At 40.6% G+C, this 27,967-nt stretch overlaps 1 protein-coding gene across 1 annotated transcript; it reads right to left on the reverse strand.

Moving 5' to 3' along the window:
- Nucleotides 1–26,956, reverse strand: HTRA3 (HtrA serine peptidase 3). Its single transcript, XM_054825368.1, has 9 exons — nt 26,102–26,956; nt 16,745–16,844; nt 14,793–15,015; nt 13,905–14,099; nt 10,628–10,660; nt 9,833–9,947; nt 3,871–3,919; nt 1,963–2,058; nt 1–983 (listed from the first exon to the last, which is right to left on the reverse strand). Exons 1-9 carry the CDS (start codon nt 26,523–26,525, stop codon nt 818–820), a joined length of 1,401 nt encoding a protein of 466 aa, XP_054681343.1. The 5' UTR covers nt 26,526–26,956; the 3' UTR covers nt 1–817.
- Nucleotides 26,957–27,967: the final 1,011 nt, after the last annotated feature.

A 27,967-nucleotide genomic window follows, 5' to 3' on the forward strand; every position in this document is an offset into this window, starting at 1 on the left:
TTATTTGTGTAAACTTTAATCTCCTTACAGTAGAAACATACACAGTACAAGCCAAAAGTAGTATAACAATTTTACAGTAAAGCTTACCAGTTAAATGCAAAACTAATCTGTATCAAATTCTTAAAAAACTGTGCACTTTCTCAAACTTAACTTTGTTCAGCACATCGTTTTGATTTATATATAATAAGGCATTAATTCTATAAGAATCATTTACTATATTCCAAAATCGCATGACCTAGGTGTAACACTCCATAGCCTGATACCATTTTTGTTCCTTTCAATATTTACAGATTTATTCTACCTGCATTGACATGTAGCACACAAGCACTAAGAACAAACATAAGCTTTGCCAATACTAGTTTCACATTGAAAAAGTTACATTTAAAAAAAAAAAAGCTCAATTGTGCATTGCAATAACTTGGTTCTGCTGCAGCCATGACTGTAGTTTAAGAATAATTTCCCCTTTCAGCATGCTTCCTCACTTCCAGTAGTATTTTGGTCTTTCAAAATGCAGAACTGAATCTGCTCTGAACCTGCAGGAACTGGAAGTAGACCCCATTTTTACCAGCTACCCAAAATTTGTTTTCCTCCCTCCCTTCCCCAGAACACAGTTCTTAAATTTCTTTGAAAGTTAAATCTTCTATAAATGGCATAACTGAATTCACTCTAGCTACTATGTACAGAAATGGCTCAGGCAATTAAGTTAGTCCACCTTGTCATTAGTCAACAGGAAGTATAATTACTGTAGCTGTAAAGGAGGTATCTAGTGTTCCAGAATAAGTGAGTTTAATTATGGTGAGAACTTCCTCAATTCTATTTACATGACAACTTCAGGCTCAATGTTAAATAGCAAGTCATCATTTCCTCTTCGAACTTCAAGTAGTAGAGGTGATTCATTCATCACAGCCTCTTGCAGGTCACTGGAAGTCATCAAAGGACGCCCATTGACTTTAACAATAATATCTCCATCTTGGATCCCTCCTCTGCAAAGACAAAAAGAAAAAGGCAGTAAGTATGCATTCTATGCAGAGAAAAAGTGCAACGACTATTCACCACCCCTTTTGCTGATGTGATAATTTTTTACTTGTTTTAGTTTCCATTGAAGGAAAACTCCACCCTTCTGACTGAGAAAGAATAATCAGTAGTACTCGCTAAATGCAAAATTAGGCTTGCAATATTTCATTGAGGATTTTCTTCTAAAACAGCAAAAACACACCGCCAATAAAAGTAATCTAACTTTCTCTTTGTTTGCTCTGTAAATGAGAAACAGAACAGACTTTTAGCCATGACTGACTCACTCCATCCATTTGCAAGAACAATTTTTATCTCTCCAGTATGTATTTCAAGCATTGGAAATCAAAACCATTATCAACATTTCAAGACGAGCAAAGTGTACCAACTGAACTACAGGTAAATTATTTCTCTCTTGCTGTTCAAATGTAATCCAGAATAGCTGCTTTTATTGGCTTTGCATTTTCTTAATAATTCCTAAAGTAAGTTTTAGAAGTGCCTTATTTATTTTCCAACTGTTCTGTAAAATAGTCTTTTCCTCTAAGATAAAGCATTGTCTCAGATACTATCTCTGACAGTGTCTTATGTGAATGCTATCCTGTTTCCTGTTTAAACTCAATGCAAGTTTCTATTTATTAATAGTCAACATACTTTTCAAAACCAAATTTGATTCATTGTATTTGGGGTGTTCTTTAAATTTGCACACTGTTAGTGTTTCATAATGCAATTTAAAAAGTTCTAATATTTAAATATTTCACTTTTGTAGATGTGAGTAGAACTTTAGCACAAAGAGTTTAACTTTTTTTTTTTAACCTAAAAGCACAATTTTTAATTGTTTAAATACAAATCAAGACTAGTGTGAGGAAGTACTTGAATATAAATAGAAACTTTACCTACTACTATCTATTTGGAGATTTATTTATGGTGAAGAAAATAATGTGCTCTACATACCTATGAGAAGGTGAATTTGGAACAACTTCATGTACATAAATTCCACTTCTGACATCAGGAAAATCAGCATTATTGTGTTTCAGTTCTTCCACCAAGCTAAAAGAAGAATAAAATTATATAGCATTTGATTCCACTATGAAAGCAGTAGCATTCAAAAATTATTATTTATTTATTCTCAATTTTTTGGTGACCAAAAATGAATGACTTAACAGTTAATTGTTTGCCCCTTGTTCTTGTGATAAGAATGTAGGGGATTTGAATTTGCATTAACACAAGTAACACAGATATTAAGAGAGTCATAACTACTTACCTGTGCAAAGCATGCTGCATTTAATGGTCTCATACATATCCTGCAAGAACGTGACTTTTGCTATTTGTAGCAATAGTAAAGAGGGCACTGCAGAAGAGCACTGGGACAGCAGGACAGAGCACTGGACAGCAGCACTCTCTGTCCCAGGTGCTGTACAGGGACAAAAGACATTCCTGCCCCAAAGAATCAATGCTGGTGATGGGGCAGAAATTTACTGATTTTGCTTCTTTCATTTTGCAAGTCATTCTTAATTTCTCTTGATCTAGAAAAGTAGAGCTTTTGACAACTTCAGGCATCAGATAGATCAGAACTGTGAGAGTTTTCCAAGGAAACTTCAGCTTCCACAATTTTTCTTGAGGAATTGTTTGTGCATCCCTTTCTAAAGAAGGAAGACAGGAACCAGGTGCAAAAGAGCCTCTAAAAACATACTCTCATTTCTGAGATGACATGATTTCAGGTCTGTGTACAGTGTGAGTTAAAACCCATTTCTAGAAAGAAAGGGTTTTAAACTAATGATGGATTACCCTGCTGTCCACCATGAAAACCTGTGGTCCCTCAGAGGGAAAGCAAGCCAAAATGGCTGCACATAGCTTCACTTCAGTTGATTTTGTACTGAGGAAGTTAACAATTAAATGACTAAAGCAAACACATCAAGGGAAGTACTCTTTTCCTGAAAATAGGCCTGGAGACATCTTACACTGCTTCACTAGATGCCACAAAAGCAGTAAAATCTCACATGGTGTTCACAATTACACAGAGAAACATTCTGAGTTTCTCTCCATCAGTGGTGGCCCGGTAATGTTAATGCCACTACCCTGATGTGTTCCAGCTGAGGATTTGACCCTTTGGGGAGGATTGCAAGAGTGTAACTCAATAAACAAAGATGGGTTTACTACAACCCCAGCTGGAAATTGACTTGTTTAATTTTGTAGTCTACTGCCACAATGGAAACGTGCCTACTCCTGGGAGCGAACACAAGCGTAAGAGCCTTCATTTGTTATCCCGGAATATATCCAGGTAACAGCAAGACACAAAGCAATGTGAGAGAGAAAAGACAGTAAAGAATTGGAGGAAGGGGCCCATATTCTGGCTTTGTTAACACAGAGGCATGAAGCTTTAGTTCTGCACTTCAGCAACTACTTTCTTTCCAGTTAATGGTTAGGCACCAAATCTCACATCACATGGCCTCCACTGGCACTGACAAAACTACTGCCAAACCCTCAGGCAGCTAATCTGTTACTGGCACTCACAGTCACCTGAAAGCAGCAGCTTGTTTAAATGCCACCTAAAACCTGGTGTAACTCCAGACATCCTTAACAAGAACCAAAACCAGTATTTAGGCTCTTCCTAATTTTCCTCAGCTATCAATAGGGCATCCATCGTTATCAGTATTTAGAGAATGACTGACAGTGATTTTCCAGGTCTCGGAACACGTATTTCACCAATACCATTAAAATGTTTGCCAACTTCATAGAAGCTAATGCACACTTCTGGGTTCTCTGGAGCTTTGTAATGAAAGCTGAATGATGAAGTTCTGAACCACCATTCACCACATTTTGTATGCATGATCACACAGGTTACCTTTCGAAGATACTTACGCAGGTGTTATTGTCAGCATTCTGATGCCAATGAAACGTTTCTTCCCATCTGAAAATAACACAGAGGATATTTAAGAAATTTAGGCAAACACTGAAAAAAGTAACTACTTTGATCACCCAAAATATCTGTCCATTAAAACAGGATGTATAAGCTTTTAACAAAACTAAACAGAAATCATACACATCTACGCTGAGGTCATTTTTTATTTTGGTTAGCCTTGGTGTACAGAATGGCAATCCCTCTCCCTGCAAGTGAGGGTAAGAGAGAAGCTCATTTACACACTTTAAGAGTTTTCCTTCAGGAAATTCAGGAAAATTTCTGTGATCTAGTATCACATGACTTCAGTAAATGGAAAATTTCATAACCACCATTTCATCTGAAACTGGTCAAGACAATTTAATCATATGGTGTTCTGATTAAAATGTAGAAATGGGATTTAAAGAAATTAAAATTTCCACCTTTCACAGAAAGGACAACCTAAAGACTCACACTGATTCTAATGCAAATGGTTTGGTATTTCTACCCAAAGAATGAAAAACAAGGTTTAAAAAAACCCATAGAAGCCAGACAGGACTCTACAGAATTTTAAACGGTGAAAATTCACTCCTTTAGGAACAGCATCACATTTCTGTAGTTGGCTGATACTGCACAGCTGTCTTCTGAAAAAAAATGCAGTTTGATGACTTCCTGAAGTGAGTGCTTCAGTAGTTAGTTATATCCGGCGTGAAACAATATTTCCCCTGACTTGTTCCAGCATAACTACTTCACAATTTCTTTGAGCTTCTCCATGTTCTCATGTGAGGAAAAAGTTTGAAAAGGAGATGTACAGAGTCTCCTCAAACTGTTATTCTTTCCAAGAAAAATAGTACCAAGTAAAGGAGTTAGTCCTGAATCTTACGCATGTCCAATATTCCCATTAGTGTCAGTGAAAATGTCGACTACTAAACATTGGATTTACTACACTCTGAACAATCTTCCATCTGTAACTGTCATCCCTGCTTTTCCCTGAAATGTTCTGGTTCTTCTGTATTTTATAGTGAAAATACCAAGATCAAAATCAGCCATAGTAAGAGTGTCACAAAGAAGTCCAATTACTCAAAAAAAAAGCTTTGGCCATAGCCATGAACTAGTGCTTTCATAGTGGCATAAATTTAAGTTTTCGCTTTTTAAAGATAACCAAACTTGATAACACTCCCACCTGAAAATAATCCCCCTGCCCCTGCCATGTAGCCAGTTAAATGATGAAATTGTCTTCATGAGACACATAGATGACACTCTCTGGTGACAGTTTACTGTCCGCCTTAAACAGTTTGCTGCTGGTCATCCCCTGCATGATGCAGAAATATGCAGAAGCACAAAGCGTACTCTGGGGGCTGAGTTAGGAATGTTTACTTGAAAGAAAAATGAAAATGAAAGAAGGGACAAAAGAAATTGATCTGAAGAAACAAAACAGCAAGGAGAAGATTGGGCGAGAATGAAAAACCACAGCAGAAATGCCGCTGATCTAAAAGGTAATTATTTCCCCTGTGGCTAATGACACATGTAAAAATAAGGCTTTGGGAAAAAAAATAATCTGGTAACTACAGACTTATTCACAATGAAAAGTCTCATTCCACCTTCACCTCTGGGCAGTTTGGGGTACTATTTCACCTCTGTCATGCATTAAAATTCAAAATGGCCTTCAGATCTCTCTCCTCAATAAGTCTGACACGCTGCAAATAGTGGTTCATACTATAACAGTAACAGGTTATTGTATAAAGTAAACTAATAGCTATGCCTTATTTTAGCAGCAGAGTCTAGACTCCTTCCCGCCCCCCGCCCCCAGCCATTTCGTATGTCTGAATACAGGTAAAGAAACTGCAGGCCTTTTGTTTTGCAAAAGTCTATTCTGTTCAAATTTAACCCAATCAAACATCATACACAAACCCCAAATTTTTCATGATCAATGATTAGAGGCAATGTAATTGTCCAGTTTATTAAAAGTATCCACAGAGACTGAACAGGCACAGACAACCAGTTGTAGTGTTTTATCATCCCAAAGGATAGGCATTTTGACGTCAGGGTTAAGTCTCACTGGCAGCACAGTATGTGGCACCTGGAACTACCACTGTCATATTACATCTGCTCTGTGAATAAAAAGTCTCAAAACCTGTCATTCTGGCAATTTGTGCAATCATGAGGCAGAAGAAAAACTAATTAAGAGAACTGGAATAAAGCAAGATCGTAAATCTAAGCAGCACGTCACCAGGCTGAAGTGCCAGCAGTAGTTAAAAGAAGGTTAATATGTTGGAACAACCAAGTTGAACAAATATGAAACCACTGCAGCTTAAAGCTGCAGCAGAGCACAGCAGAGAGATATTCAAATCACATTGCATTTTTGTAAACACCAGGCCAGATTAAACACTGATTCCAGTGGTACAAATTCAAGCAAAGCAGCCTCAACCATTAGTTTAAACTTAAATCTGTTTTGTGTTAATAGGAAGTCACAAGCAGCTGACCCCAACTATCTAGAAGCAGTTCACTATTTACAGAGATTTCTGTTCCACAGTAAGGAAAGCATTTGCTATTTTTCTTTCATTTTTATTGATGCTTGTAACAATAGAGATACAAACCAGACAGACAGACACAGGCTGAAGGCGGAAGTGTTTATGACTTACAAACTGTGGCAAAAAGAACTGATAAATCCAAATTAAGGGGTCAAGTACTCATACTCTTATGGGCATGAGTAACTCTGGCACATGAGTATCCCCATTGCAGTTGACTTCAGTGGGGCCAGGATATCACCAAGATGTCTGAGTGAACAAACAAATCCTGCACTTTTTGTTCAAGCAGCAGGCAAAACTCCTACTCCTCTGCTCACTCCTTTTGCACTTAGATAGTCTTGCAGATTGCATAAGCAATCCTGAAAGCGTTTAAGACAGACATTCCACTGCCAAACAGAAACCATGAAAATAGCTCGAGTCTATAATGCTGAATTACGTGCAGTGTACCTTCCGTATAAATTGCATGGCTGAATTTAACAAGCAGTCTGAATGTATACTCAGAAAGCCTCCTAAGCAGCCCTCATGACTATTGGTAATAGTTATCAGTAATAATCATACAAATACATAGGTAAGCATATAGTTTCAACACAACCGATAAAGTGTTCTGGGGATGTCAGTGAGGACACATATCAATGACCTGTTGGGCGTGACCAGTGCAGAACTCCCCCCATCCCTCCTTGCCCATCTGAAACAAGGTTTATTCACTTCTCTGCTAACATTCTATGAGAGGCCAGGCTGACCTCTTAGGCTGGATTTTCTCTTTAATATTTTGTCAAATTGCTAACTTATTGTCTTCCATCCTAGAAGATCCATGTTTGAACACTTTCTAGTTTTACTGTTCTGCTCAAGTCTAAACTAGGAATAGGTGGCAGAGCCAAGACTGAAACTGAGAAATGCCTATGGGATACTAAGAAAAGACACTGAAGTAAAAAATCAGTCCATGCTTAAGTATATAGATGACTTCCAGAGGTCAAGACAGAACACACAAATGGTCAAAACTGAGATATAGGTGGAGACACTTAAGTTCATGCACCAGTTTAGGAATTCCTAACTATAAAAGGAGGTTAACATTATTATTGATACATTAGGTATTATTATGTATTGTCCATGCATTAGGTAGTATAGAATATTCAGATAATAATAACCATTCAAATGTCATCCTCTCCTCCTTTTTCCCCCTCTCTCCTGTACTTCAGTAGATCATATATTTGCAGTTATACAATGGATGGGACTTCAAAAATATATGCCTTCTATATAAAACTGGTAGTTATCTGATCAACTGACATTTAAAAGACTAAAGTCAAGATTATTAAACAATATTCTGAGTATCTCCCATATGCCAGAGCAAATCTGGAAAGAGTGGTTTCCTAAGGGAATTTTATCATCTTCAGGCAGTATGATATTTAGAGCAAAATGGTAATACTCTTAAACTTATTTCTATGACCTAATTGTACCATAAGGGTGGATCCCACTGAAACTACCAAAATGTAATTGGAGCAAAAGAAAACATGATAAAAACATCCCAAAAATTCTGCTTACTTAAACTCCTTATGTCAAGAAATAACGCCTGTATGACGAACTTGAAAATTATTATTAAAGGCCTAAAAAATACAAACTAAGTCTCAAATATGGAGAAAATATCTCCTAGAAATTATCTTTCTCTAAGCATCAAGGGCTTGAAATGACTATTGTTCTGCCTGCAGCAAAAGTACAAGAGGTACTTCAGACAAGCAAAAGCAAAAAAAGTTAAAAAAATAAAAAGTTTTTAAAATTGCCTGTTCACAGGGTATGCCAAGCAATGACAGTCACAGTGATGCTAAGAGTAAGTGTGAATCCTTTTCCTTTGATTAGGGGATAATGAGAACAATGAAAAAAATCAGATAGTATGTTACAATCACAAAATAAACTTGAATTTTTATTTTTTTTCCTTAGAGTTCCATAGGCAAAGTTATCTCTAGGCCCTCTAGCTGGGCTCAGCGGGTTCATCATCCTCTGCAGCAAAGGTGTCTGACGCAGCAAGGTGGCTGATTTCAGTGACGGCATCTCTAGCCTTCACTGACTTTCCATCCCCAGTTACCAGGGTCTGCCTGGCAGATGGTGGGCTTTTGGCCCAAGGCTTGCGTTCATGCCTCTAGAGCCATGCCTGCAGGGTGAGCCATCACTCCTCCCTGCTTTGAGATGACCAGTTTGGCTCTGAAGGGTAACATCACCAATGATACAGACCTGCTTCCCTCAGAAGCCAACAAACAGTTAGTAACCTGGGTGAATAAACAGGGGTTTTGATTTTTTTAGCTGGAACGAAATTATGTCAACTACTTTGAAATGTTCTTTCCAGCACATAATTAACAACTTTTTAAATGAATTTTCATCAATTCCCTGCCCCAGATCAACAATCAAAGTGAAAACAATCTAATTTGGGGAATTCAGCAAAACACAGATGAGAGGACCCATCAGAATTGTTATGGTCTCAAATATACAAGCAGATGCATAGCTTTAAAACCTCTGACTAAGGTAAGTTGCTGCAGTAACAGTATCTGAGAGAACACTGAGAGGACAATGGTGTAGGGAAACAACCCTGGCAGCAGCAACTGGATGAACTCAGGAGAAGACGAGATTAATATCAAAAAGATCCAAGAGAAGCAGCAGCCAACAGTCATGATACAAGATGAGTAGGGTGTGGACAGATAAATTGGCAAGCAAAGGAGAAAGGAAGGTTTGGCCTTGACGAAGCATTACTAGATCAGCTTTGGCTGCGCAGTGTGTAGTATGGCACCTAGTACAGTGCGACAGATATGCAGCAAGCACATAAAAAAAGTCCAGAGTACTGCAATTGGCAGTTGCTGGTGTATTTAGATTTATATGTTCTTTGGTGCAGAGGCCTATCTTTTCTTCTGCCTCTCTCCACCTTCCCCATTTATTTCTTCAGGAATTAACACACAGCTCTTCTTCCACTGAGGTATGAGAGTCTATCAGCAAATCCAATTATATAGCACTAACATAGAAGACGATGTCAAAATAAAGATCACCTACTGATAGTGCACATACCATACTCCATCCATGGACAAGTGTTTTACCTTAGTCTCCACAGTACACCTTAATCTCCTTTTTGCTTGAACAATATGTGAAAGAGGAAGATAAGACTCCTTGAATGAGTCACCATCTGTTCTCAAGATCATCTATCCCCAGAGGCCCTTTTTCCCAGATTTATACAGATACTGTCTACTCTTTAGGTGTCTGAGTAATAAAATGTCTTTCCCGTCTCTGTGGAGTTGTTTTCTATTTCCAAGTCTCTAGTGTTCTACACTGTAAAATAATGCTGCTCCTTTCAGTAATAGGATCCCAGACCCATGTCTTTTGGTACTTTACTGACAGATGAGGACAATAATTGGAAGATGTCACTGTTTCTTGCAGACCTTACCTTTACTTTGTTTGTCATGCGACTCTGTGAGAAACTGAGTGATGCGGTCTGAAGGAATAGCAAAAGAAATTCCAGCTGTGACCTTCAAGGTGTTAATCCCAATCACTTCACCATCCTGTTGGGAGACAGCATCCAATTAATTTGGTCCTAAGCAACACGGTTCAGCTCACTGCCTAGCATTTCCTGTCAAAAGCTGGTCTAAGAAATTTTAAGAGTGTTGTAATCACTCAAGAAATAAACATTACTTGTAAGTGAGGATCTGGGTTCTGATTCACAATCCCTTTCACATTTAACCATGATCGCCAGAGAGATTATAGTACAGTCTGTTCATCCAAGGTCCATGTCACCACTTGGCAAGAGATTACCTCTGCTGAGCGGGCAGTGGTGTCACTACTGCCACTACAGCCACAATTCACCGACCTGCAAAATCAGCGCTGGTTTAAAGCAATCTATTTTAAAATCAGTTGTGCGGATTAACCAGGTCCCATCTTTGCTGTGCATCCCAGGTTTCATAGTGTGAATGAGCGTAACTGCTCCTACCAGATCCCATTTTCCTCACTGCTGCATAAAATTTCCGCTGCTCCACGGGGAAATGTTTTTCAACGGTGTATGATCTGAGACCTAATTTGCATCATTTGTATTAGCTTCAGGGTATCTGCCTATCATTACCTTGAATGCCTGGGAGCTGGTATGACCTATGAATCTTTTTAAAAAAATATTATCCCACTTAATTCAAACTAGCTCTTGAAAGGAAACGAAACCAAACCAAACTAAACCCAAGTCACTTGGACTTACCAGATTAACTAGAGGTCCTCCAGAGTTGCCGTACTGTAAAAATGACATAAAGGAAGAATAAATTGCTGCTTAACTGTAGGAAATGCAGTTTTCATTTCAAACAGTATTTTGTTTGTAAGTAAATGAAAGAGAGAAGGTCAATTCCTAGGCAGCACTGAAGGACACAATATTGATCACAGAAGATTACAGGTAGGTCTTACCCTACCTGTTCACACCTCTTATGATTAGGGGTTTTTTTTCTTTTCAGAAACAGGCCTTAAGTAAGGAGCAGTAACTTACCACTCCAAATAGTTAGAGCCTAAGGTTAAGAAGATTCATTAAATAGTTAAAATGAGTATTTCAATTCTTCTAAAGACTGTCAGAACAAGGTTTTGAAATAATTAATTGCTGTTTAAAGTCATATTTCAGCGAGGTGCATGTACAGTTCTTAACTAGTTTTATTTACCGCTTTGTTTTGTAACGCTGTCAGTCTCTCTTATTCTCCATCGGAGAAGAATACAGTGCATTGCATGTTTAATCGCAGCATATTGCCATGAGGTAGGTACTACGTAAGGATTGATTTAGTAACCACAGACATGTAACCCTCTCTAAGAAGGGTATACAGCAGCTCTGAGCAGTCTGAAATTGCCTAATACCTAATGGCCTTCAAAGGAAATATCCAACAGGACTACAGGAAATGAGAGCTGGAGAAGTTTCTTGTCCATCTTCATGTTGGCTCAACAAGTTTGTTTTTGAGCGAGGCCAGAGTTTTCAAGTAGGTCTACTGAACAGCCAAGAGCAGCAACTTAGCACTCAAAATAAACAAAAGCTAAGTGATGCATGACAGTAACATGAGCCATATAAGCTGTTTACACTTAGATAGCACTGGGCAAACCTTATAGATTCTCAGAAGAATAAAACAGGCATTAGTTTTTAAAACAGCTTCAAAGTTCAAGTTTAAACAGAGATTAGTTTCTTACATTCTATCTTTTCAGTGATCAGAGGCTACACACTTGATTTTTATGTCTGACTGACACAAAGGAACCAAGATAATGACTTTTCAGCCTTCCTCAGCATATCATCTTTCATTCACTTGTCCTCTACTTGAAGGATGTGATAATGAAAGAAGTTTGGTGCATGCAATATAGCTCCATTTAGGAATGTATGGCCCTGTTTTCTCCTGCCCCATGTTCCTGCTGTCCTAGCATTTCTCAGAAGGCAGCTGCATGCACATTCCTGCAGGAAAGTCTTGGCTGAGCCACAGGAATGCTCTGAATAGACCAGCTCTCAAACTCCTCCCATTCTCAGGAGAAAACTAGTGCATTAGCTAAGCACAAAGCATCCCTGTGCCAGGGACTATCTTAATATTTTGTGGTCACAGATGGCACAGAAATCCAAATATATTGCCATTTTCCTTACCTCCTCTGCTATCACTATTCCATTTGGTCTACCATTATCTGACACACTCTGCTATCCTTGTCTAAACTTGCTTATTAGCTTTTGAGGGCAGTGAATGCCTAAATATATACAAGGAAGCAGTCTGATCTTGAGGAATGCATATAGGCGTGAAGTCAAGAACCCATGTTCTAATTCTGTCTCTGCCACCCATTCAGTGTGTGCTCCCAAGTAACCCATTTTGCATAAGTCTTCCTATTCTCCTTTTACAGCTGAAGAGAGTAATTCCAATTAAATGTCTTAAGAGGTTCAGCTCCTGGATCATACAGCAGCTTTTTGAAAAAGCTCACTTTTATGTCATATCTTAGCTTAAAAACTAATTACCCATTTTTTTTCCCCATACAATTTCTCTCAACAAGTCTGTGACAATAAACGTTTGTGAATTGCTTTGCATGTGTAAAACGCTAAGCGTTATGACTTGTTATGTCAAATTTGACATTGAGGTCCAGCAAATAAATCCTGAAAATATTTTCTGTTCAACATATAACAGATTTAAGCCATAAAATTTCAGGCCATTTTCTACCTCAGACATGCATGCAGTGTTCTTTTTAGAATCAAGTAAAACTTATATACACACCCAAGGACTTTAGTTAAGCTCTGTGGATCTCTCCAAGCTGCTCTGAAGGGACACTATTTTCATGTATTTCTATGTAAAATGCAGTGCTAGGACCCTTAACTCCAAACTGTATCTCAAACAATGTTATTTTACATCTAGACTCTTGGAGTATGTGATGTGCAAAGGGAAAACAAGAACAAAAACAAAAAAACCCAGTCCTCTCCTTAAGTTCTTGTCTGGGTGTCCTGTTGTTAAATTGAAGCAGATACTATCAACTTGACTACTCCATCTGGTTCTAATGCACGGAGATGAAAGAAACTTTGGATCTATTTTACAGTGTGGTGGGTTGACCCTGGCTGGACACCAGGTGCCCACCAAGCTGATCTATCACTCCCCTCCTCAGCTGGACATGGCAGGGAGAAAATAAGATGGAAAAAAACTCGTGGGTCAAGATAAAGGCAGTCTAATAAACCAAAAGCAAAGGCTGCACACGGAAGCAAAGGAAAACAAAAGATTTATTCTCTGCTTCCCGTCAGCAGGTGATCTCTGCCCACTTCCCAGGAAGCAGGGCTTCAGCACGTGTAGTGGTTGCTCCAGAATACAAGCATCATAATAATGAATGCCCCCCCCTTCTTCCTCCTTTTTATTGCTGAGCAGATGTCATATGGTATGGAATATCCCTTTGGTCGGTTTGGGTCACCTGTCCTGGCTGTGTCCCCTCCCAAGATCTTGCCCACCTCCAGCTGACCGGTGAGGGGGAAATGGAGAGACAGAGACAGCCTTGGTGCTGTGCAGCCCTGCTCAGCAGTAGCTACAACACCGGTGTGTTATCCACACCTTGCTGGCTACCGACACACAGCACAGCGCTGTGAGGGCTGCTGCGGGGAAAGTTAACTCCATCTCAGCCAGAGCCAATACATACAGCTTGCTTGGCCAGATCAGCTGAACAAGCAGAGAAAGAAATATGTTGATTTACTGCTGGTCTACACAACTATGTGTTATCGCACAAGATCTACAAAATAGGAAGGGTCTGTCATATGTAACATCTTCATAAACAACCTCAAAGAGGGCAGTTTTATTTAATATACCTTTCACAACACTGATGCGTGAATGCAACTTAGACATTGCATAGTCCTTTATAATAACAAGAGCCTATCACTGATTTTAAACAAAGCTGCTTTTATTTAGTGGATTCATCTTTCAGAGCACACACTTTCCTGCTGAATAGGTAGGGATTTTGAGGTCCCAGGACTATGAAGTTCAGCTCCTCACAAACCTAGTACTTACATTGATAATAGCGTCTGTCTGAATGTAATCCATATCCGAGTCCCGCAGGCCAAGTTCTTTGCCATCTCGCTGAGCAGTGCTGACAATTCCTGTTGTCACAGTGTTCTGTAAGGCAAATGGACTTCCAATTGCCACCACAAATTCTCCTGGCCTCAGGTCAGCAGAGTGTCCCAGTAACAATACTGGTAGTTTTTTCTTAAATAAACACAGAAAGAGAGAAATAAGCATTAGTTTATAGCTGAAAATAACCTGGTTGGAAAGATCAAAAACTAGCAAGAAGTTAGGAACATACACTTTCCATTATGTTAATGAAAGAACCACTAATATATAGCCAAAACTTACACTAGGTAAAATTAGTATACTGCAGGGTGCTACTGCTTTAAACTGTCTTCAGAAACAAACTGCTAGCAGCAGTACCTTGCAATTTCTTCCAGAAAAAAAGCCAGCAAGATTCTGAAACAGAATTCTCCCTTTTCCAGTCGATTGTTCCCTACTCCCCCTAGAAATAGCACACAAACAAGCTATTGACCAGCCTGCAAATCTCCCTACACAATGTAGCACCTTTCAGTCCATGTATTAGCACAAAGCTAGAAGGATTAGCAAAAATAGCCTAGGTCTTCAGGTACAGATAGCAGAATCCAGCCACATATTAACTGAGCTGCATTTTTTTTTCTTCTTTTTTAGCAGTTCCTAGCAGAGAAGACAAAGTAATTTAATTCTAAGACATGAAAATTTCCAGGCCTACAGAAACAGTTTGTTCCGTACATTGTTTTCCCCAGATATATTTCCAAGGAATCCCTAAACATATACTCCAGCCAATCATCCTGTACTAAATGAAAGTGAAACAGGATTCCCAAATTAATCCATTCATCTATTTATGCCACTCACCTTAGGGTGAATCTTTATTGTTGCAATGTCAGATTTCTTGTCAATGTCTTTGATGGTTGCTTCATAGGTATCTCCATTCTGTAGCTGCACTTTCAATTGTTGTCTCCCTGATATAGCATTGGTGCTTGACACCACGTGGGCATTGGTCACAATTAAACCAGAATCAGACATAATAAACCCAGATCCACTAGAAAGCGGCACATTTCGACCAAAGAGAGGGTGCCTATACAAAAAAGCAATTAATTATAACTAATAAGGGAAGCATAACTTAGAGAACATTACATTAGAAATAATTTACCACCTTTCGCTCTGAGAAATAACAAAGCATTTGATTACCAATATTACAATCCTTACAAAAATTAAATTAAAAAATTTACAAAGAAAGGATTCTTTTCTGAAAATTGTGATTGCTTTTAGTCAGTCAGGGAGACAGGAACCGAGGTTTTCAGACAACCTGCAGGGTCCTTTTCCTTTGGTTTCCAATTCTATCTTTATAGGCTTCCTTGCAAAGAGGCTGGATGACAAAAAGGGAAGGAGGAGAAGCCCATCTGATCCCACTGGTTGGTGCTTCTATATGGGAAGGAAATGATGACAGGAAATAGTAGGGCTGACAAATGGACTGATCCTCTAATAGGAAAAAGAGAAAAAGAAGAAGGAACCTTGCAGCTGAACAGAGGAGTAAAGGAAGAGCTGACATCTCAAGGAATCATGAAGCCCATATGTAGACTGGCAGTAAAAAGCATGTCTGGCAACAGAAAGGACTGGGAATGTGAAAGAAAAGAAATGAAAAACACCAACAATGGGTAAAACTTGGTGGCAAACAACATTTGCTGCAATATAGACAGTTAAAAGACTTTATAAACTGTTTAAAGTATTATGACTTTTCTCCATGAACAATTGCTGTAAAGCCCTTAGATTTGTTAGGGGAACAGAAAGTGCTTTGGGTGGTAGAAGATGAGAAAAGGTCCACAAATTCTTCTTTCTTCCAAGATGTGGTCCTTATTAGGAAATTGTTTCAAACTTCGGGGCTATTCAGCAGTAAAGAATTGGAGCCAATCCCAGGCAGAAGGCAGTATCACAATTAGCGCCCAGCAAGCTGCTGGACAAACATTTACTTATAGGGAAAGAACAACCAACCTTAACTACATATGCAAAGATCTTAAACATCTTCAACTGTAACATTCTCTCAAAAGGCTAATCACCATGTGCATAAAGCCATGTCTCAGAAAACCTGATTATCTTGATTTTGCATATTAAGAAAGCCAATAAAAATTCTCCAAGAAATTCTTAAGTCTGTGAAAAATCAGAGTACCCCAAGCAGAAAGGTATTCAGGTAATGGAGTACCTACAATATTCGCAGTAATTTGTTCTGACAGCAGGTTGTTTTGAACACTCAATGTTAAACTTGCCTCCTCAGCTCCAGCTTCAATAAACTGAATATTGGTATGTTTTGGTCAGCGAATTTAGTACATTTTTTCCTATCAGAAATAATTTCTGTGTTTAGATAGGTTACATCTGGTCAACATCCTACCTTTTAATGTTCTCCCTGCCAAAATAAAATCACTTCGCATTGAAAGTGGAATAAGTGACAAGGAGCTATGTTTTTCCAGCTTACCTTCTGGATTTGTTTTTTTAAACTGAGATAATAAACATAATCCAACAAGCAACACATTTTAGTGAAGGTTGAAGAGATCTCCAAAGACGAAATAGACTTACTTTATGGCAGACAATATGTATTGTAAAGTACTACAGACTCTAAGCCCAATAAAATAGATATACTAAACAGGAACAAAACACACAAATGGGTAGTTCTCTGGATAAATGAGTCTGCTGTAATGTTTCAGAGTATTTTGTGAATTTCAAGAATTCAAAATGGAAGTTACTACACCGGAAAATCTTTGTAGACCTTTGTTAAACAATGCTATTAAAACACAAAGAATTGAAATTGTTACCTGAGGAAAAGTTCAATGTGCACAACTGCAGGTGCAATCTTTTCCACCACATCTGCTATGAAGTTGAATTTGTATCTTGGGCTGCTGGACTGTAGGTGACCTATACTAGCAGAAAGAATTGGATATGTTAATAAGACAATACCCCTTTTTACCAAGTAGGTGAGATAAATATGCTTTGAATTGGTCTGCTTCTCCTACTGGGATAGTTTCCAAACAGGTACTGGAAAGGGAATCAAATCATTAAGATTGTTCAAAACTTATCCAGCATTTTGCTTGATCCTGAGAAAAATAAACATCGGCATCACTTGGCTGTAAGTTCTTTGACTTTCTTGGAAGTCTACAAGCATTCTCTGGAATATTTTTCTCAGGACAACCACCAATTATTATCCAAAACACACATGGTCATAGGATAATTCAGGTTGGAAGGGACCTCAGGAGGTCTCTAGTTCAACCTCCTGCTCAAAGCTGGGTTGGCCACGAAGGCAGACCAGGTTGCTCAAAGGCTCTGTCCAGTTGGGACTTTCAAACGTCCAAGGATGAAGACTCCAGAAACTCTCTGGGCAACTTGTCCCACTGCTTCACTGTCCTCCATGAGGTAAAAGTTTTTCTTATATCTAGTCTGAACCTCTCTTGTTGAAACTCATGTTTCAACTCATGCCCATTGTCTCTAATCTTCCCACTATGCACCATTGCAGAGTCTGGCTCCATCTTCCTGGTAACTTCCTCATGAGTACAGGAAGGCTGCTGTTAGGTCCTCCTGAAGCTCTGTCTTCTCCAGGCTGAACAAGCCCAGTTTCCTCAGCTTCTTCTCATAAGAGATATGTCCAGGCCCCCCAGCCATCCCCATGACCCTCTCCTGAACTCACTCCAGTTTGTCAATGCCCTTCTTGTATTGAGGCATCCAAAAGTGGATGCAGCATTCTCGATGTGGTGTAACAAGTGCTGAGTAATATAGCTGTAGCATTTGGAACCACATTTAGAACACAAGTTAGGATTTTTTGAAGTAGACACATTAGAAACCTGCTGTAAATTATAACCTTTGCACCTAAAAAGTTCTGCAAATTCACATTTAAGCTGACACAAACAGCTGGGCATAGCGATAGATTATAAATACTAAGCGTTCTGATAAAAGCCAGTGCGGTACTACATTAAACAGCACTATACACAGCATTTATGAATACTGAATATAATTCTGTGGAATTAAGATCTTTGAAGAGAGGGAAAAAAGCCGACAGCATCCTGGCTTCTAATGTCCCAACATCCTGGATTCTAACATCACAAAGTAATAATACTGCTTGTTCTAGAATGTCATACTTATCTGCAGTCCCTAATACATGGGGACATATCACCACATATGTTAAACATATGCTAGGGGACATACCACCATACTCAACTACCAATCTTTCATGTTCACAGCCTGATGCTTTAAAATTAACTGTGGGATCTAGGGAAAGGAGTAAATGAGTTGTAATCACATACAGCAATGCAATTTTTGGCTTTTTTCAAAGCCAGTGCAACAGCACACTCTTTATTGCAGGAGATACAACTCTTTTTCTGCCACTTAGTCAGAAGGGAGAGGCTCTAAGTTCTAACTTCTAAACAATATCAACTCTTCAGAAGCAATGCTTTCGCCGTCATGATTTGTGCTACGTTCAACTCATGCTGAAGGACAAACTCACTCCACAGTAGCTCTTGTGTACGAAGTCAACACCTGATCTTAAGGGTTCTAGACTTGCCTACTTCTAGATCACACAACATAGCAATGAGTCCAGATACATATTCTGTCTTTTGCAAGTATATAGTTTTCTTTCATCAGCTGCCCTTTACTGGTCTTTAAAAGGAACGTAGGTAAGGGGGATCACACAATAAGGAAAGATACGCAGAAAAGAAAGGAGAAAGAAGTTTAAGAGAGAAGAGTTCTCATATATTTTGGTATTCTGTGCAGTTCCTAATTCAAAGATCACTTTCACCAATCCCTATATACAAGTGTTTTACTGACCATTAAACCTTGTAACTTGAAAATTACTCGGGATGAATATAAAGATTACAGCACAATGGAGTCTAACCTATTTACAAAAAAAAAGAAAGATGTCTCTCTGATCTATTCTTTCAATGAATTAATAAGATTATGGGTGACAGAGGTCTAGTTGTTATAGTTCCTACAGTGTCTCAGAAAGCTTTCATAATAAAGTGTCAAAGGACCTACAAAGTCAGAAAGTGAGAGGCCTTACATGACCACAGTACCCAAAAGACCTGAAGCAAAGACAGGAACTTCGGGAATGGACCCAACACTGGTACCAAGGAAGAACATATTGAAGAAACCAGATCAAGACAATTAGGCATTTCTCCATAGAAGTCTGTGAGTTCTTTTTCCTGTTACTGGATACAAGATTTACTTCTGAGGGGAAAGAAACCATGCTTACATTTAGCAAGCTAAATTTATATGATACGATATAAACAGAAGGAACAACTTGGCAGGGCTAGATTTGTTGTATTATTTTTATGTAGATTCTCACGCACTCTGAAAAATCCCTCTAACCAATTGTATATGCTTGTTTCAGTACTTAGTTTAAAAGAGACACTGCAAATAGGAATCACAGAGGACAGTCAAATGTAAGCACAATATACTGTTATTTATTTTGCTTACTGGGTCACTGAAGATCTATCTTACCTTCAGTTCACAAGCAGTTTCCCTGATTATGCAGTGTATCCTTTGAAGTCTACTAACATGACTTTGAATGCTTGCATACACAGCAGTGTTCACTGACAGGATATAACATTATAATCACATTTATCTTAATAGAAATGACTACGCATCTATGAAAGACAGTTGGCTAGACCCTCAGATGATGAACTAGCATAGAATTGGGGGGAAAAAGCACAGTGAATGCAGGCTTTCAGTTGGTGTAAATCAGCATAGCTCTATGTGAGTCAGGGCAACTAAATCTCTTTCCATCTGCTGAGTGCTGAACTGTTCTGCCCGTGCCAAATTGTCACAGCATTGCCCATGGCCAAACACGGAGGACGCCTGCAAAGAACTCACTTTTGCACCACTCCTGACTAGCCAGGGAAACATCATGGGTGGCAGTGGCTTTCCAGGTAAGATCTGGGGTAGGCAGAGAGAAAACATCTGAAAGAGGTAGCAGATGAATGTAAACATGGAAAGAGTGGAAGAAAATAAAATGCAGCAATACAGAGAGAAGACTGTAAAACTGAAGAAAAGCTTGTCTTCTTTCTATACCATAGTGAAAACATTTCTCAGGCTGAGCAGAAGTCCAGAACCTCTCTGTTGGGGTCAGAAGACATGAATACTCAAACCTGAAGGTGAATCCAAAACTGCACTATATGTTAAGGGAAAATTTGAAACAGAGGAGGATCAAGAATAAGAGACACGTAAACCTTCTAAGAAAGGCATAGCTGAAGATCTACTGGCCTGATTAGAGATGAGCTGTTCTTACCAGTGTCTGGTGGAGACTAAATACTGACTTACAAAGTTGAGATGCCTTCATACAAACCAACCTCTCTTGAATCATTTTCTGCAAGCTGGGAGTGATAAGAACCTTTAAACACTTTATATGACATCCCAGAAACTCAAACTATGGACTTGGAAGGTGTAACTGCAAACTAACATTTACTCTCACACACACAATCCTATTTAAGGGAATTGAAATGTCAGTTATTATTAATAAAACTTAGTGCACAATTATTAAACTTGGTTTTCATCAGAAGTTCTTGATATGTTTTAAAAGGGAGGAATTGCAGCCTGAGAAACTGAAGCAGGAAATAACTTCCAACATTGTATAAACTGTATAAAGTCACCCTGAAAACAAGTGCTATAACTGTAGTAGTAGAGTCAGGGCTTTAAGTGAGACCTTCAATCTATCCTTTAATTTGCATTAGTTGGTAGACACAAGCTGCTGCTACTGTTCTTACTAAAGCATAAAATTACAGACGTGTATTTTTCTTTCTTGATCCCCCCCCCAATACTCTGCTGTCTTGCTGCGTTTCACGCAGGCCTCAGACCTCTGCTGGACTGCAAATGTAAAAGCTCTGAGTTTACAGCAGCTTTGTGTATTTTGACCTATTGACCTACTGAGATTTGCCACATATTTTTTCAAAGGTCTCTCAATAACATCCATTATTTTCCATGTTTTTACTGCATGTTTAACATCATCTCACACTAACCAAAGCTAATTTATCTTGGAAAAGAGCCATAATTTAATCCAATTAACTATCGGTTGTATAACCAAAATATCAAAGGTGCTGCAACCAGGTTGTACTTGAAGCAAAACCAAGTTTATGCTGTATGAATCTTTAGCTGTCTACACATTTCTTAATCAAAAGAACAAGATTTTCCCAATCCACTCCATAGCCACAAATCAACAAGATTTTCAGCAGATCTGAACTCCTATCCTGTCATTTAAATTAAGTGATTAGATCTTCAGAAGATCTCTGGCTCCTCTCACAGAACACTCAAAATCCAGATTTGGATGTAAGTACATAAACTGGAGTTAAAGACATTCAGCCCATTTTGTAAAATGTGATCTTACATTTCCAGTTCTATGGGCTACTACTACATTGGATTTACATGGCTAAAGCTAAGTGCCTGCCAGGTAGGAGTATCCTTATTATCAGCTTAAGACTTTGCCTGCATAGTAGTGTTACCTTACAGGCTATGAGTCCATTGAATAGTGTTGTATTTACTTTTTTTGCAGAGACAACAGACCCACTACAATCTCATTAACACTGCTGTGAATCAGGAACAACTCCAACAAATTTGTGGAGTTAACCTAGTACAAAGAGAACAAAAAAAAATTTCAGCAGAAATAAATCGTCATAATCCCACTGAGGACAATAAAGCCAGACCCATTTACATTTGCAGAAGATTGAGAGTTTCTGAATATCTGCCAGCTTACTCCCTGTACTATTAAATCAACTCATATTCAATGCTTTCTTGAAGACAATACACTGTATTAAAATCTACAATATTCATTAAGATTTTGCGAGCCTGGGAAACTCATTCTTTTAAGGCTGCTCCCCCATCGCCCTCTTAAAACCAGCTTCAGAAAAGATCTGTGTGTTCAGCAAAATTATTATGTCTAAGGGAGGACTGCAACCTGGCAGATCTGATCACCAGGGATAAACACTGTCCCTACTGTGCTTTCATGGAAAGAAATGAAAGACAAATAAAAGATTATAATGTCTCTGCTTAAAAAACAGAAACATCTGCTGGAAACATAGGTTCATGGGCAGCTTTTCTGATGAATTCAGCATTAAGATCAAGTTGCATAGCTGTGCACTGACCATAAAGCCTTGGTGAGTTTAATGCCACATTATGGTTCAGGCAACTTGTTTATACAATGGATGTCTACCATGCACAGATGAAAACAATTTGGTGAACCAGCACCAAAGTGGCTTTCTTGTGCAGTGCAGCAATCACAACAGCCAGACGGAGACAGACTGGTACAAGCCTTCCAGCACAGACACCTCACTGCCTCACTGACTTCAGATGCTAATTATTCCTCCTTCCCAAGTGATTCTCATAAGGAGATGCAATGAGAACATCACTTTCCTGTTAGCTACCCTATACAAAGCAGTGAAGTACTACACTCTGAATATTTACCAAACACTGTACAATATACATCCTCACCTGCAGGAACTCAAAACAAGCTCAGACATAAGAAAAACAATCAGTAAGGGAATGTGACTAGAGTTTGCATTTCCAGCCAATACCTTGCATTGCATTTCCCTAAATACAGCTGGTGGCAGCTGTAAGGCTTTGATGACAATAATAATAGTAGGAGACTTCAGTATCTCTTAGTGGGACAGAAATGCAAGTAATGTTATGCTCAGTTGTTCCTCTGTATCTTCAAGGTTATGCACAGGCACACTCCAAACACCCCATGTAGAACTGTGTGCAATGACTCTGCTCATGCATTAACTGTATTTCAAACGTTTCTTTTAGGGAACTGAACTTTTAGGCTCATATCTTGCAAAGATTTGACTGACATGGGTGAGGCTTTACACCATGACCACTTTCTGAGAGTGACTTCAGTTAAACAATGCAGAGGACAGACATCCTCAGGCAGAATCCTGCGAAGGATCAGTGTGAAAGCCAATGTACTTGTTTTCTGGAACTTCTTTCCTCAAAGGTTTTCTAACAAATCTTTTAGTTTGCCTTGTTGCACTGACAAAACAGCACTCATTTTTCAAGAAAATAATTTTTTGCTTCCACGTCCTAGGTGAGAAAATACAAATCTTTCAACATCTCAACTGTCTTCACAGAAGCCATCAGCAAAATAACACTGCAGGGAATTATTAACTGTTCTAAGTAAGTTGTACTGAGACATTATAAACAGCCCTTTGTGCAAGAAAGAGTCTGACATAAATTGGCCATAGACCTTGTGAATCCTTTGAGTAAGGAGTCTGACACTTTAATAGATTGATATGTGGCCTTGTTAAAACTTAAACTTGAATTTGCTGCAGTGAGAAACAGGGCTCTGTAAGAACAGGTCTTTGATTACAGAGGTTGTCTTCCATACATGTTTATGCCATTACTTACACACCAGCCTGTAATAGCTTATCTTTCTCACAACAGGTGACAGAAGGCAGGAAAAAGCTAGCTGCTTCAGAAAATTCCCATATATTAAGGCATCTAGCCTTGAAGAGGAAAAAAAAATATTTGCAGCGTATAGTTTAAATTTGCCTTGAGGCGTATATTTTAAATTTGCAGACTGTTCCTATTAGTATCTCAGAGAAGCCCACGGCTCTGCTCAGATGCATAAGGCTAACTATATGAGTAATAGTTTTCAGGGCATAGGTGTATTGCAGAACATCAACAATACAGTTCACCTGTCTCCACGCAGTACACACCCCCTTTAGTACACTGTAACTAAAACTTGCAATTTGGCATGGTGTTCTTCAAGCTAATCCAGGCCTTCAACAAGGAAAAAAAGATTTTAAATTCTGTCAGTTTTGGAATTATCACTCAGTCATCCTGGGCATCTCTTTCCTCCCTTCCTTTCTGCATCTTTTACTACTTTTTCATGCATCCTTGTTCACCAGATTTCTGACACTAGGAAATCACAGCTAAGTTTTCTCACCCTATCTTGGTTTATCACAACCAGAATCTAACTTACATCAACATAAGCAGCTGGAAATGGACAAGAGCAGACAGTTCAAAAGCTTTTCCTCAAGGTCACTGCATGTTCTGAAAATGGTCTAAGTCACGCTATGTAAGGCTACTGTTATCTGAGATTGTTTTAATATATACATGGTTAAGTAAAACTGGATTTACTTCATGACTAGCTTAGCCCTTCAAACTCTGAGTCATCTGAGGCCAGATTTCTTTCAAAAACAGGGAAAAGAGAGAAACTCGACAGTAATTTTAAACTGTCGACTTTCTTCTAAACCTCTCATTACAGCCATTGCATGTTATTGTTTAAAAAAAAAAATTAAAAAAATACCATAATTGAGTTCTATTCCTGGCTCAACCACCAACTCAGTCTGACCTTGGGCAAGACACTTGGTTTCTTTGAGCTTCAGTTTGTGCAGCTGTAGAATTGAATAAAAAAATTAAAACTTAACAGAGAACCAGATGCTTCATCTAAGCTGAGGTTTTCTGAGACAAAAAATAAAGCCAAAATAAAGTGAACACTAAAATAGTTGCTTAAAAGAATGTTGCCTCTACCTCATGCCTCCAAATTCCTAAGCCTATTAACAGTAGATTCAGGAGGATTCCTTAAAGAAAATGTCATATACACCAAACCCTGAGCACTCAGTAAGCCCTTAGATGCAGGCTAGCTCACTCATTTTGGTTAAACATGCTGATTATTTCATGTGGATCAGTTCCAACCAAGCATTAGGAGTACTAAAGCTAATGGATGCTGATGTGAAAAGGAATTTATAACTACAAAATACTGGAGAGACTGATCATAGCAGCTCCAGGCTGGCATCTGGAGCAATTCTTGGCTCTGACAAGATACTGCTAAAGGAACTCCAGGAACATCATTTAACCTCCTCCCTCTCTGCACCACAGTTTACCTTCTCTCAAGAGAGGGATATATGAAAGGTCCCTTATTTACAGAAAGGCTACAACAGTGGCCCTTTTCCTTCTGATGCCTCCCAGTAATTTTGGCAAGTTTGCTATCTATGAATAAACAGGATGGTTAGTGGTTCATCTAGCATAATGCAAACACTAATGCATGATTTAAAAATCCATTCTGCATATGACTTTTCTTTCCAGGAACACTATGAGAAAGGTAGCAGAAGGAAACCCTTAAAATAACATATCAGTAAGTATGTGAAAAGATATTAGCAGCATTAACACTTCCATAAAGTGACCAAATTTAATACTAAAAAAAAAATTAAAATCACCAACTTAAGTGATTATTAAACTTTCTAAAAGCATCAAGCCTGAAGTTGCCATAGCATATCACAATATCTGAGCAAAGGCCTTAGTACATTACTGCAAACAGAGGACCATTTGATATCCTGAGTGTCAATATTTAAACTGTAAAGGCAGTTCGCAGGCATTTTTTCCCACTTTAGACTCTGCAAGATTACAAAACTTCTTGTGAAAAGAAAACAAACAGGCAAAAGGCTATGTTTGAAGTGTTTTATGTACTACTGGGTGCTTTTTCTGCCCTGCTTGAGCTACATGGCTTTAAGAGGCATTTTCTGGCTATAGATGCCTGTCAGGTAAATCCAATTAAACACCCTTACCCCACCAGGGAAGGCCCCAGAGCACAAGTGTACCCCGGTCCCTGCTGAGCCACGTGCAATGGATCTGCAGAGCAACCTGCACGGGCGATGCCACCGAAACACCTCAGCAGTGTGTGCCGACGTTAGGAAACAAACGTGGTGTTGGCGGGACGACAGCAAGCTTGTCCCACTGCCCTGCCAGCACGCCCTGCCTTGAGAAGGGGTGACGGCTGAGGACGTCATCGCCGCCCTGCCCTGACGGCCGAATGCCCGCCACCGAGCTCACCTCCATGCTGTCAAGTCCACGCTCAGGGGAGTGCTGTGGGAGTGACGTGCGCAACACCGAGGTGTCCGCTGCCACGCTACCGAGGGGAAACCTTCCCAAACCTCAGCCGAGGCCTCTAGCCCACAGTGAGGATCAATAAAGGGAATTTTTGCTGTTCAGAAAGGACCTGAGCACCTCTTCCCCACACCACAGCAATCTCTGGCAGTGGGGCAAGGTGCCTTGACCTTGTAGCCTCTTATGGTCCCTGCAGCCACCCAGTCTTCCCAGGTGACTGAAAATCGTGTTTTTTCTCAGCCTGGAAACCAGCACGCCCCGCGCTGTCCACCCGCCACCCTCTGCCCCACAGGCAGGCCCCGCCATGCTCCTACCCGATTCACAGGCTCCCTTCTGGACCTGGGCGACGGCGGGCAGCCCGTGCTGCAGCGCCTTGCGGCTCACCGCCTTCAGCTGGCAGATGTTGTCGTAGGTCCGGCCGTCGCTGCCGCACACCTGGGCGCTGAGCTTGCACTGGCAGACCCCCTTGGCGAAGCGCTTGCCCATGGGGTAGCGGCAGTCGAGGCTGTCCCCGCAGGGCGGGTCCTCCTTTCGGCCACAGGAGTCCCCCTCGCCCGCGGCGCAGATGAGGCAGCAGTTGCAGCGGTCGGGGACGTAGCCGCTGGGACAGCTGGGGCTGGGGCACTTGGAGACATCGCAGCGGGTCGGGCACTTGGCTCGGGCAGCCGAGAGCTCCGCGGCGCCTGGGCTACAGCTGAGGGACAGCAGGAGCAACGGGCTCAGCAGCGACACCCGCATCCTCGGCGGGCTGCTGGCGGGGAGAGCGGCGGAGAAGGGGTGCGAGTCCGCACGACCCGAGGGCAGGAGGCGGAGGAGGGGGGGAAAGGTGCAGTCACGGTGCAGCGAGGGAAGGTAAAGTCGGGCTTTATGCACACACGGGTGGGAAAGTGTCTTCTGCTCCGAGCAGGGCTTCTGCAGGCGGAGCGGGAAAGAGCAGCAGATGGAAGGAAGGAGGCTGGAGTATAAAGCCGCAGAGCCAAGGCCAGCTCAGTCCGTCCGAGGCGCGGCAGCTCTGCTGCTCCCCGGAACTAGCTCGCAGGGCTGAGGCGCCGAGCCATGGCCAAGCTGCCGCGCAAGGTGAGCGCCGTCCCCAGGCGGCCGCGGGAAGCAGTGAGGACGGCGTCGAGCGCAGCGGCAGGGTTTTATGTGGGACGTGCCCGGGGCCGCCGCCCCCTCCAACAGCAGCCGCGGGAGCTCCGCGGCGGCAACGACTGCCAGGCCCCACCCCGGCCGGGGAGGGACGGCTCCCTGCGGGCGGGCTGCGGGCCGGGGGGGCTTGGCTGAAGGGGAGCCCGCAGGCGGGCCGGGCCGGGCCGAACAGACTCCCTGCGGGCGGGCAGAGCGGGGAGGGCCCGCTCCCCTCAGCCGCGGGGCGGGTACTGTCCGTCTGCTGGTAAATCACTGTCCCGAGTGGGGAAAGGCTGAGAGTGAGCCGGCTGCGGCCATCCGATCGACGCCAGCGGCTCTGGGTGAGCGAGGTGGGCTATTAAATATATACGTGTAAGAGAAGTTATGTGAAGAGGGCAGTTGTGACCTCTGTGAGAGCTGGGGGTACAAAGCTTGCCGCCATTTTGCCTTCCGTCATCCTCATCTTTAATGTCAGCATTAATAAGGACATTTGTCACCACTGCCAGAGGCTAATCGGGGTTGGACCCCTGTTGTGATATTAAACACAACGACGCTTGGACATGAATCCCTTTTTCAGGTGATGAAGCTGAACATCCCTGAGCTGAACATACCCCTGGTAGCCACTCACTCGTTCATGGCATCACAGCAAGTGGTACGAGACGCTTTCCAACAGCCAAAGGGGATCTGCTGGGCTCCCCACTGTCACTTAAACAAAATATTTGGTAGCTTCTATATAATGTTAGTTGAAGGTATTGCCAAAGTCTGAATTCTTGAGGATTGGGGTGGGGTTTTTAGCTATTACTAATCACAAAGTATCCAGTAACACTGTCAGGTGGAACAGACCATCTGTCCAGCTTTGTTAACTACTCACCCACACAGTCTTCATAACATGCAGAGTAAACCTTGCCTGTATGTGCCATCCTTATCAACAAAACACTCACATTTGCTCTGAGGTAGCAACTATTCATAACTTTCAGATTAATTAATCTAGATATGGATTGAGCTGGCTTCCAGTAAAGTTAAGCTGATTTAAGGAGAAAGACCTCTGACAT

The sequence above is a fragment of the Grus americana genome, chromosome 4 (genome assembly GCF_028858705.1).
Source record: "Grus americana isolate bGruAme1 chromosome 4, bGruAme1.mat, whole genome shotgun sequence".
Taxonomy (NCBI): Eukaryota; Metazoa; Chordata; class Aves; order Gruiformes; family Gruidae; genus Grus; species Grus americana.

Bases quoted from the DNA above. Each gene is read 5' to 3' on its own strand.
- HTRA3 (XM_054825368.1), bottom strand. From the start codon at position 26,525: ATGCGGGTGTCGCTGCTGAGCCCGTTGCTCCTGCTGTCCCTCAGCTGT. The intron at 16,845-26,101 runs GTAGGAGCATGG...CTGCTAGTATAG, and splicing joins GAAGGGAGCCTGTGAATCGG to GTCACCTACAGTCCAGCAGC. The intron at 9,948-10,627 runs GTAAGTCCAAGT...GTCTCCCAACAG, and splicing joins GAGGACCTCTAGTTAATCTG to GATGGTGAAGTGATTGGGAT.